The sequence below is a fragment of the Hipposideros armiger genome, unplaced genomic scaffold, assembly GCF_001890085.2.
Source record: "Hipposideros armiger isolate ML-2016 unplaced genomic scaffold, ASM189008v1 scaffold_90, whole genome shotgun sequence".
NCBI lineage: Eukaryota > Metazoa > Chordata > Mammalia > Chiroptera > Hipposideridae > Hipposideros > Hipposideros armiger.
This window is the reverse complement of record NW_017731440.1, coordinates 427,338-438,412: the sequence shown is the minus strand read 5'-3', so window position 1 is coordinate 438,412 and position 11,075 is coordinate 427,338. Positions and strand designations below refer to the sequence as shown.

The 11,075-nt window shown below is 36.7% G+C and overlaps 1 protein-coding gene across 1 annotated transcript in view; it reads right to left on the bottom strand.

The window, feature by feature from the left end:
• Positions 1 to 4,062: 4,062 nt before the first annotated feature.
• The window catches only part of SEC23A (SEC23 homolog A, COPII component), a 57,737-nt gene continuing 50,724 nt past the window's right edge, over positions 4,063 to 11,075 (bottom strand). The window contains exon 20 of the mRNA XM_019644680.1: positions 4,063 to 5,482. Within this exon, the coding sequence (XP_019500225.1) occupies positions 5,393 to 5,482 (90 nt within the window). The 3' untranslated portion in view covers positions 4,063 to 5,392. The remainder of the gene's footprint in view (positions 5,483 to 11,075) is intronic.

The window sequence follows — 11,075 nt, the reverse complement described above, 5'->3', positions numbered from 1 at the left end:
AAGGCCAACTCTCAGACACAGTTTCCAACCTACTTCAAAATCTGCATTTTGTCATTACCCAGGTGGTTCTTATGCATGTTCAAGTGACAGAAGCACTGCCCTGTGATTCTCTCATCTCTGTTGAATGTGACTTCTTCACAAATGTTTTCAAACAGGCAAAGCACTTGGCCAACCAGCCTCTCACAAGGATTTTATGGAGATTAATTTTTAAACCTCTGCAGATTACATTATTTTTAAATTTCCTTGAAGACAGGAGCTACCTGCTTAAAACCACTAAAAAAAAACGTGAAAGGTGATCCTTCCTTATTGGAGGTTCTTTAATCAGTACATGTATCACTTCAACATGACATCTTTACTATAATTCCTGAGTAAGCTCCAGATGTGTTATTCTTAGAAACATTTCTAACCCCTACTAAAACTGTGGATTTTACAGATTTCCCTATTTTGCCAAAACAAACAGTACAGTCCCAGAACAGGCTAAATGTATACACAGGATCATTCTGTGGCTGCTTTGCCCTACCTGTTAAGACAGCTGAACAAAAACCTTGACACAGACTGGAAACCGGCATCCCCCACCAGAGCAGACCATATGTGCTGTAGAGACAGGTTCACACCACCCGGCTCTGCGATGCACTTTCTATACCGACATACTCAGGTTTTTGCAGCTGGGAAACGTATAGCTCTGTTGAAAACTGCGTGCACAATGTCCTGTTTGGGAGCCTATTTCTAAATTAGCAACCCCCCACTCCCACCCCCNCCACCCCCGCCTGCATAATGGGTTGCCACGCTCTCTTTTAATGACAGTATCGGAGTGCCAGATGGCTTTGTGGTCCGTGGCTATAGTCCCTCCGAATTGTGTTGTATAAAACAAGATTTAAATGTTATCCATCAAACTCTGGTCAACACTTAGTCTGATATGTCACATATTAATCCTTCCCAATTCACTAACATTATCTTCAAGGGTCACTCGTAGCATTCAGCAATTTACAGCTGTCTTGTTTTACTTTTCACTGTAAGGGTAACTATCAGGGATATTATGAAGGAATTCTTGAATTGAGCGAGGAGGTAGTGCTTAATGGCTTCAATGGAGCTTTTTAACTCCAAAATTTCACAATTTCTCAACTTTGTAACTACTTCTATATTCATGAGTGATAAATGTATGGCTGTAACATCAGGTTTTCCCTGAAATTCATTAGAAGAAAATGTTTAGGTGGCTTGGTCATTAAATAATTAAGCTTCTTAATTGGCATGGACAAAAAACGTTGAATAGTTGCAGTCTAAATCTGGCTTCAATGGTATGCAGTGAAACATTAAGCTTCGGAATTATTCCTTGAAGAAATTGTAGAGAAGAAGGCTACTAACTATGTAAAAACAAAATGTAAGAAACTAGACATTGACATTGAAGAAAGATTCACATTTTTAAGAATGCCAGGAAAGCAGCAAAAAATGTTGGTCTGACATGGCCAGAAGAAATTAAAAGAGCAATGTTCAAATGCTCTGATCATTTTCACCATAACTGGACATTTGTTCTAAGTCAAAGGATCAGTGTCAGTGTTCACCAACACGCAGCCACTTGCTCTCATTTTTGCAAAAGAAAAAAAAAATTCTGGAGGGTTTTACCAAATGTAATAGAAATGTAGCTTGAATTTCCTAGTTTATGTATTTTAGTGGACATGTTTTGACCAAGAAGTTTTTGGAAAGCCACTAGAAACAACCCTGAAGAAAGTTTTAAGAATTTAGGAATGTAGTGTGAAGTGGGTTTATGAATCTCTACCAAACTTATTTTTATGAATTTTCCTATTTGTGCACTTGCTTCAAATGAGAAAAAAAAAATTGAAGTTAGTAAAGTGTTCTTCAATCAACTGAACAAAGATTGACAAATCTGGCTATACTCTATAGAACATGGATATGTGAAAAAGATCAATTTTTATGAAGTCTTAAGACAAATTTGCAAAAGGTTAAAAAATAGTACATGTAATGTTCATTACAGTGAAAGGCCAGTATTTTCCCATATTCATAAAATACACTAAAAATACGAATGTTATGATCTTTTGCATGTTATTTTTACCATGCTTTCCCTTTGCTGCCTTTTTAAATCTTTCTTTCCTTCTCTTCGATTGATCAAATTACTGTTATTGCTTCTTTACCTTTACTGGTTTTGAAGTTACATATTCTGGTTTTAAAATTATATATCCTGGTTTGGTCTTTATCCTTAACTTGTAAAAATACATAATTCCATGTTGATCTAACAAAGCCTAAAGTTAATATTTCTATCCATCTTCCAAATGTTTTAGAAGTATTACCATTTACTTACTTTTTTCTAGGTTTCCTTAGGGTGGAAAAAAATCCTCCATTCCCACCATTCCAACCTCAACCCAAATAATTGGGCTTTATATGAGTATACTCCACAGAAGGGGAAGAAAAACAATCTGGATTTATTTAGTAATGTAACTTCACTATTTCATACCTATTATTGTATTCACCAGATAACACATTAAACTTAGACCACCTTTTGTTTCAATAGACTAAACTGAGGAAGAATAAACATAAGAATGTTTTAATTTCAAAAGGTAAACTATTACAGAAACATCTGTAGAATTACTTGATAAAATGCTCAAGATGAATACAAATAAAGCACCTAAGAGTACAAAATGTATGCATGTATATTGGAGACATGGAAAATGAAAATAAAAAATGTGAATATGGGCATTAGAAAGCAAATAATCCTGTCAGTGTTGTTTGAAAAATAACTGAAAAAACATATTCATTTAAAACAAAACCGAGTGCAATAAGCCACAGCATTAAATCTGTAGTAGCCAATAAAGAATGCATCTGCTTTTGTTCCTATAAGGATCCCAAAGGCCACACTTAAGAGTAATGTGTAGGTAGAACTAGAGACCCCTTTCCGTTGCTACCTTTTCAACTGTGTCCTTTGTACTATTTTTCTAGGGGGGAGCTGGGATTCAATGATATGTCATATACAATGTCACCAGAAAAGCAGCAGACCGGTTAGGAGGCTGTTTCACCAAACCAGGTTAGGTATGATGAAGGTGGAGTAACACAAAGATAGAGAACAGTAAATAGATTAGGGAGACATAGGAGAGGTAGAATCGATAAAAATGTTGAGAAGGGTAAACGGTGAAAATAATTCCTTGGTTTCTGGTCTACACTGGACACTACACATTTGTTAAGTGCACGCCGAGACAGGGAATATGAGATGGAAGTTTATCAAGTGGGGAAATGGATAGAGAAAATGCCAGCTCACTTTGGAACCAGTCAATAAAAACAAATTTACCCTGTTACACCAAAATACAAGAGTACATAGATAAGGTCTAAGGCCATTTTTAGAGGTAAGGCCACTAAAGGTGGTAGGTTCAAGAATGAATTCCAAAATAGTCCTGGACATAACTAAAGCTTCTCAGTGCTGCTAGTGATTTAGCAAATATCCTTTATCTACTCAATGTTAAAAGGGTTAAACATGTCTTCCTTCAACAGTCTATTTATCAATAAATACCTAGCAATTTAGTAATAGCTAAATGATACACACAAATGGTCCTGGGTGCTCTCTTTCAAATGGTAAGCTAAAACGGTATGATGATATATTTGTTCTTCCTTATCCCTTAAATAGAGATACTTCAGCATCTTCAGCTGTAATTAATTTAGAAGTAGAGAACAGTTTAGGATTAAGTACCAAAATCACTCAAGGGAAGAAATCGTGTATTTCTTATGTTCTTAAAAGACATAGGGGCCAGGCAAAGTAAATATAGCATCATCACAGGGTATTTCCTGAGTTCAAAACATGTTAACTCCAAAACACAATTCCTTATGGCAAAAATGAGTTAACTATTTTGGGAGGGGTGATAAAAAATGCTCTAAAATTGATTGCGGTGAATATTCTAAAACCCAAAGAACTATACACTTTAAATGGGTGAGCAGTATATGAATTGTATCTCGATACAGCTGTTATTTTAATAAATGACTTTTTAATCCACTAATAGCAGATTTAAATGCTCTGATTTTACATTATGCTTCTCAGGCTTTACTAGATATCAAAACAAGGAGTAAAACAGAGAAAAAGTAACTTTATTGGTATTTATGCCTAGCACAATTGAATTAAAATAAAATGGAACAGAGCAATTTATTTTTTCTAATTGTGTATAACATATAAACAATTTTTTAAGTTTCTGTCTTTTTATCATCATATGATTGTGTTCATGCAAGTACAATCATCAAAACTGTCCTAAGCTTACATCATAGCACCACCTTTTATTTGATGTAAATTTTATTGGTAAATATATCTGGCTTTAGCAATGTAAACATTTGCTACAAGTAAACTTTAAAAGGTAAAAGTGAATGATACTAATGAATAAATCAAAACAGAACTCAGCATCACCACATGATATAATTCAACAACACATTATATAATACTGTTTCAATAAGAACTACAACTTTAAATAGATTTCACAAAATGGAGGCAGAAACAAAAAGTAATGTGTAAACTCCCAAAATAGTGTTAAAATACTGAAGTATATAGTGTAAAATTTATCTCAGAAAAACAAGGGGGAAAAACAAAACCATGCAGTGAAAACCAAATTTGGTTTACAAGTTACAATAGTCTTTTTTTACTGCCAAGCCTTTTTAAAATGCATTCTCACAAAATGGTTTATTTTCCATCTGCCTTTTTAAAAAATTATCACGTTTAATCACATAAGTCGGGTACTTTTGGGAATTTCACATTTATTGTCAGTTGTAGGATTGTCACACAAAAAACTTATGATCTCTAAGCTATTTCTCCAAATGACCAAAAACATTAAATTATCTTCATGAAAATTACCATACATAAAGTCAAATAATTCCTAAACAAATCATCATAAAAATAAATCTGCCTTAAAAGAATAAGCACAGAAAAAGTGTAAATATAAGTGCTGAAAATCACAGAAAAATATTCGACAAACAGGAAAAATATTCACATTTACCATTACTGTTGATTTTGTTTACTTTCTAACTGAAATTAAGAAACAAGTTTTTAAAAGTCAGCATGGACATTCAGTGCCACTTGGATGTTTCTGCAATATACAAATGGTTATGTCTCTGTCGTATATGGCAGACTCTATTTTTACTCTTTAACATAATTAAGTTATAAAGACCTCAAATTTCCAAAACCAGTTATAATACTGTGGCAAGCAAAAACAATTTTGTTTTTAATGCTCTTACATCCCAGCTTAAATCTACAAAAGTGAACATTTTTCCATACGTTGTCTCGAACCACACTAGTACAAAAGGAGTCTAGCGAGATATCTCTGTTGGTTTCCACAGATGAACTAAAAAAGGGAAAAAATGAAAACTGAAATATTATTTCATCTTCTTCGACGTCCTTAACATGTTTAGCACTTCAAGCTGCACTTGACACAGCAAGTTTCTTCAAATGATCCATGAACACTTGTAAACTAACATCATCTGTGAGAATAGGTGCTCCAGACTCCTAGAAAAAAAAGATATTTGCTATGATTAAAACATAGTGTAAGACCTTCAAATCTATAGGCAATATAAACACATGTTTAACAAACACGGAAAGTTTATGCTATGAGGTGAGATGACTCAGGATGGATGGAGGCCAGTTACCAGAAAGATCGACCATGTGATGAGGGTTGGTGCTTTAAGACAGCCTGACCTGCAGGGATGGGAAAGGAGGGGCTGGAGACAGAGCTCAATCAGGCACAAATGATTCAATCAATCATGCTTACAGAAAGGAACCACCCAAAAAAACCTCTGGATACCAACGCTCAGTGGAGTTTCCCATTTGACAAATACATCAATGTGCTGAGAGGGTGACACACCCTGATTCCAAGGGGAAAGAGCACAGAAGCTGTGCACCCAGGACCCGCCCAGACCTCACTGTGTCTGTCTCTTCATTTAGCTGGTCCTAATTTGTAACCTTTATAATAAAGCAGTAATCATAAGTAAGGTGTTTGCTAGGTTCTATGAGTTGTTCTAGCAAATTACTGGACCTGAGGGGGGCATGTGAGCCCCCTACACACACACACGGATTTGTAGCCAGTTGGTTGAAGTGTGGGTACCTGGGACCCTACCTGCAGCAGACATCTAAAGTGCAGGCTGTCTTGTTGTGGACCATGTCCTTGAACTCGTGGGGTCTGAACTAACTCCAAGCGGTCAGCACCATGGCTGTATCGCAATTTACCTATTGGTGTTAGCATAGGTCCATACCGAACTTACTATTTCAAGTAGCATTAATCTTCTTGAATTTATTGGTGCTTTTATCACTACTAAGGAGTAAGTCTCCTTATTGCTCCATTTACTAAAATAAAACTCCAATTCTACATTTTTAACAGAAATGCCAGCTGGAAGGAAGCAAACACATCATTTTTAAAATAAACTATGCTTATAAGTTTTCAAGTCATTTTAATTGATCTCTGCAGGTTGTATATAATTAATGAGAGTTAAGGAAAATTCCTAACTTCTATTAATGCAAACGGTGTTGACAGAATGACCCTGGTAATCCAACCCATTAATAATGAAATTTTACTATAACAAGAGAAAGATTTTATATCAGGATTTTTAGATTGTTCACCTGATACTCAAGTTACTATTAATCAATAAATACATAAAGTCTAAAAAAGAGATTAAGTAATTTTCAGAGGAGATCAGCAAGTTAGAGGCAAATGTGAGATGAGAACTTATTAGCTCCTGTGGTTCTAGTACGGCACAGCTAGACATGCCATTAGGCTCCTGAAAAAAGGAAATTCAATTTTGTTATGTGTTTTCGTATGTCAATTCATAAGACCTTAAAAACCTTGCTAATGAAGGGAGGCAGCAGCACTAGAATAGAGAGCTTGGAGTTTGGAGCCAGGCTGCCTGGGCTCCAATCCCGGCTCTGCCACTTTCTGCCTGTGTGACACTGAGGAAGCTACTTAACCTCTCTGTCTCAGTTTCCTCATCTGTAAAATAAAGACAATAACAGGACCTATTTCACATGGTGGTTGTAATGATTAAATGAGTTAAATTGAGTAAAGCAAATAGAATTACTACCTGGGAGACAGAGCAGCCATACAACATGTTTTAGCTATTATTACCACCTCTTTTGAAAACTATTATTTTATAACACCGAAATACTTTTTCTTAGTCTACTTCTATAGATAACGCAGAGAAGCCAAGGTCTCAAGAATGTCACAACCTAATTAATAACCTGGTAGCTCTTGCTTTTTTCTTCCTATAATTATACCTGATTTTTTTTTCATTTATACATATTTTCCACCTCAATTCACCTAACCCCAGATCCATTTTTCCTAGTCAAGATAAAAAATACATATATGGATTTTCTAATTTACATACTAAAGGATCTTATTTGAAATTATAAGTACTAATGTTCAATTCACTCTTATCAAAAGTTTGCACTGGGTTGATCTCAAGCTTTCAAATGCGCCTTTTTTCTCTTTGAAACCTATCTAAGGTTAGGCAGAAAGGTCCGAGCTTTAGGTTCTTCAGTGCGAGACGCACTACAGCAACACAGGCCTCCAGCACCGCCGCGTCACAAGCAGTGTTGCAGTGCTGCCCTCTTCAGGCCATCCAAGGGCAACACTTACCACTGGGTACTGGATTTCTGACAAAAAGAAAGCTAAGGTATTAGATTCCATAATTTTTAGTGAAATTTTTGGCTACCAAGTTAATTCCTAAATTGCAATCATCAGTTTAGCTTAATGATAAAGATGCAGATTCTGGAGTCAGGCTGGCCTAGGTTCAAATCTGAACCCTGCCACAGCTGGGCTATGTGATCTTGGGTAAGTTAATTCATCTATATAAGCCTCAATTTCTTTTTCTGAAAATAGTAGGTTACTAGTACCCATCTCACAGGAGTGTTTTAATAATTAAATAGGAAGTGCATAAAAAGCTTAGCATAGTGACCGTAATACAGATTCAGCTTATTAGTCATTATGATTATTATCTATGAAACTATTAACATAATTTCTCTTACAAAAATCATAGGTCAAGAAAGCCCTCAGGCCTCTTGTCTACGCCTCTAATGCCGCTACTTCCAGGCAGCAAGAACTAAACTTCGAAGTTTAAAATAGGTTTTTTTCCCCTATCTGAAGTATCCTCAAGGAGAGGCTTGCTTTTTCCATTGATAAGGAAAACAAACTAACAGCTAACCTTTACGGAGCACCACTGTGCATATCAAGCATGTATTATTAAACTCTGCAGTGGACAAGGAAATGAAGGCAAAGACAAGTTACGTGACTTGCAAAGTCTGCCTTTCCAACTATCAGCCCAGAATGACGTCTCTCCAACTCAACAAGTTCTTTACTTGTTTCCCAATTACATCTCCATGTTGTAATTTAAACCAAGAAAAAACAAGGAACAAGTCAGTATTTTCATCAGCTAAACCAGGTTTTTAACGCAGAAATTCAGCTACAAAGAGACATATTGTATTTGGTCTGCATAATGTGGGCTCACAAAATTTTGTTAACTGAATTATGTGAAGGGCAAAAGTCAGCTGGAGGGGAAGAACTGCTGCCCCCCTTAGAAAAAGATTCTAAAGATCCTCCCCCCGAACCCTATCCCGCAACCCCCACCCCCAGGTACTGCTTCCTGACACTGAGAATATCAGGAATCACACTCAGCCAGCTTCACTCCTGTGTTACCACAATGGCCCTTAGGGAATAGGATATGTGACCCCTGACAAATACTAGTTCAAGTATCCTTTAACCTCTACTTTCCCACAGTGATTAACAGCCATTTCCGTGAACTTTATTTATTGGTGCTACGTTTCTATTTTCTCACAATCTTCTTAACTAAGTCTAAGTTTCTCATAAATTGTGGGATCCAGAACTGAAACCCTGCTCAGATGACTAGGTTTAAGCATAATGGAAGGGCTGGTTCGTGGTACATTCTGTGCTCCAAACTTCCACATCATAGTATTATACTTGGCTTTTTGTCCCCCAAGAAGTAGAACAGGGTGGAGGTGATAGTGAGGTTGTAAACGCATAGTCATTATATGGGCACAAATTTTTTTCTCTCACATGTGCTACATAACCTTTCCAAATCTTCCAAGATTAAGCTCCTTTCCTTGCTATAAAAACCTTACTTTAAGACTTTTAGACCATGGATCAATTTATCTACATCAGAAAACCTCCTTAACTCCTAACCATCTCCATAAACTTCCCATACTCTAATCTCTGTTCTCTTGTCCATATCCATTATATTCAATATATGCTATTTTAAGGTACTGTGGAAAGTCCAAAATGAACATGATACAGTTATTGTCCTCGAGTAATTTATAATCTAACATGAGAAATAAGTACCATCAGAAATGGGTGGGAACAAAAGAGATGAAGGAGCAGGAATATTATACAAACCCAGTCACGCAATCAGGAAAGGTTTCATGGAATCAGTGAGCTCTTAACTGAGGCCTGAGGGATGGCTATGATGTCCAAGTGATGACGGGGACAAAGTAACAGAGATGGGAACAGGCTCAATTTATTCAAAGTGGAATGGCAAATCCAGTTTCCCTAAAATGACTAAATAGGAGCTAAAAGTAGAAAAAGTTATTTGGATCATACCATAAGGGACCCTCAATAGCAATATAAAAATTATACATATAATACAATTAGGGCTTACTGAAGATTTCTAAACAGTACTGATTTTAAACTGCTTCTGGGAGACCACTCTGGCCAGAGACAAAATGGAGGAAAAGGCGGAAGCACTGATACCAGTTAGCAGGTAATTCCACCCAGGAATGTGGATAGTAACAAGGGCTCGACGTGGGTTAGTGACAGGGAAAGGAAGGAATGGACAAGGGCAATAGATCAAACCATCTGTGAATAATTAGGGGCAGAAGGGATGTAATGTAACTGACTAAAGTTCCAAGGCTTGGGAATTGAGAAAATGGTGGGGGCCTCTATAAAACTTGGAAAGTCAGCAAGAACAAGATAACGTCAAAGATATACATATTCAAGTTGGGGCGTGCTGCTTATGAAAAGTCTACAGGAAACTCAAGTGATGTGCAGCACGCAGTTATAGAAATTCAAGTCTACAGTTCAGTGTGAGGCCAAACCAAAGGTGGAAATCCGCAAGTCAGCGTCAGGTGAACGGTGAAGCCAGAGGAGTGGATGCAATCACCCAGAGAAACAGTGAAGGTAGAGACATCAAAGCAAAATTTGCAGGTGCCTATATATTTAAAGGGAAAGAGCCTTCATCCCAATTAGTGCTTCATTTATCTCCTATCCAGCCTGGACCTCAGAGTCCACTGTTTAACTCTGCTCTAAATTATTCTTCTCCCTTAAGTGTCCATCTTTCTTAGCTCCCGTTCTAAATTACCCCCCGAGTCTTTCACTGATGCAATGCCTGAACTACAAAGCAAGGTTAAAGAACATTAAGGAAGCATGCTCTAGAATCTGTCAGTAAATAAAAGGGCTCCTCACCACTGCTGTAAAAGCCTTTTATTCATCCTCTGTTGACTTCTTATATTCCGTATAGCTGTTTTTAATCTTTTCTATTTTCTATCTTTAACCCCAGCACTTCTCACTCTTTGCAAGCAATCTTTGATTACTAGAAAGAAACATGTGAGCTTTCTCTCCACCTCAAAATCTGTCTTCACCCTTCTTCTCACCCATTGTTTGTGCATAAATAAATGTCCTGTCTCCTTACCAATACTTAACTCCCGATACGTAGTACTGGTGATCACACTGTCTCGTTTTAAGGATCTTAAACATCTACAAGGCGTTCTTTTGTGTGCCCCCATTAGTTCCTTACACTTGGTCTGTAAGTAAGTTCTATGCCCTAACCCTAATAATAATCATCCTTCTATCCTACTATTCAAACTCAGGGTATTTTTGCAAAAGAATCATTTATACTTACCACTTCCTTTTCTTTACCACCCACTAATTCCTTACAATCAATCTTCTACTCAACTACCATGTTAAAACCGCTTACCATGGGCCACAAAGGATACCCTAGTCATCAAATTCATCTACCTTTTTTCAGTCTTCACCCTCCTATTGAAATAATTCCACTTATTGAAATAATAACCATTCAAGTATCTGTAGCATTTCAGTATTTGT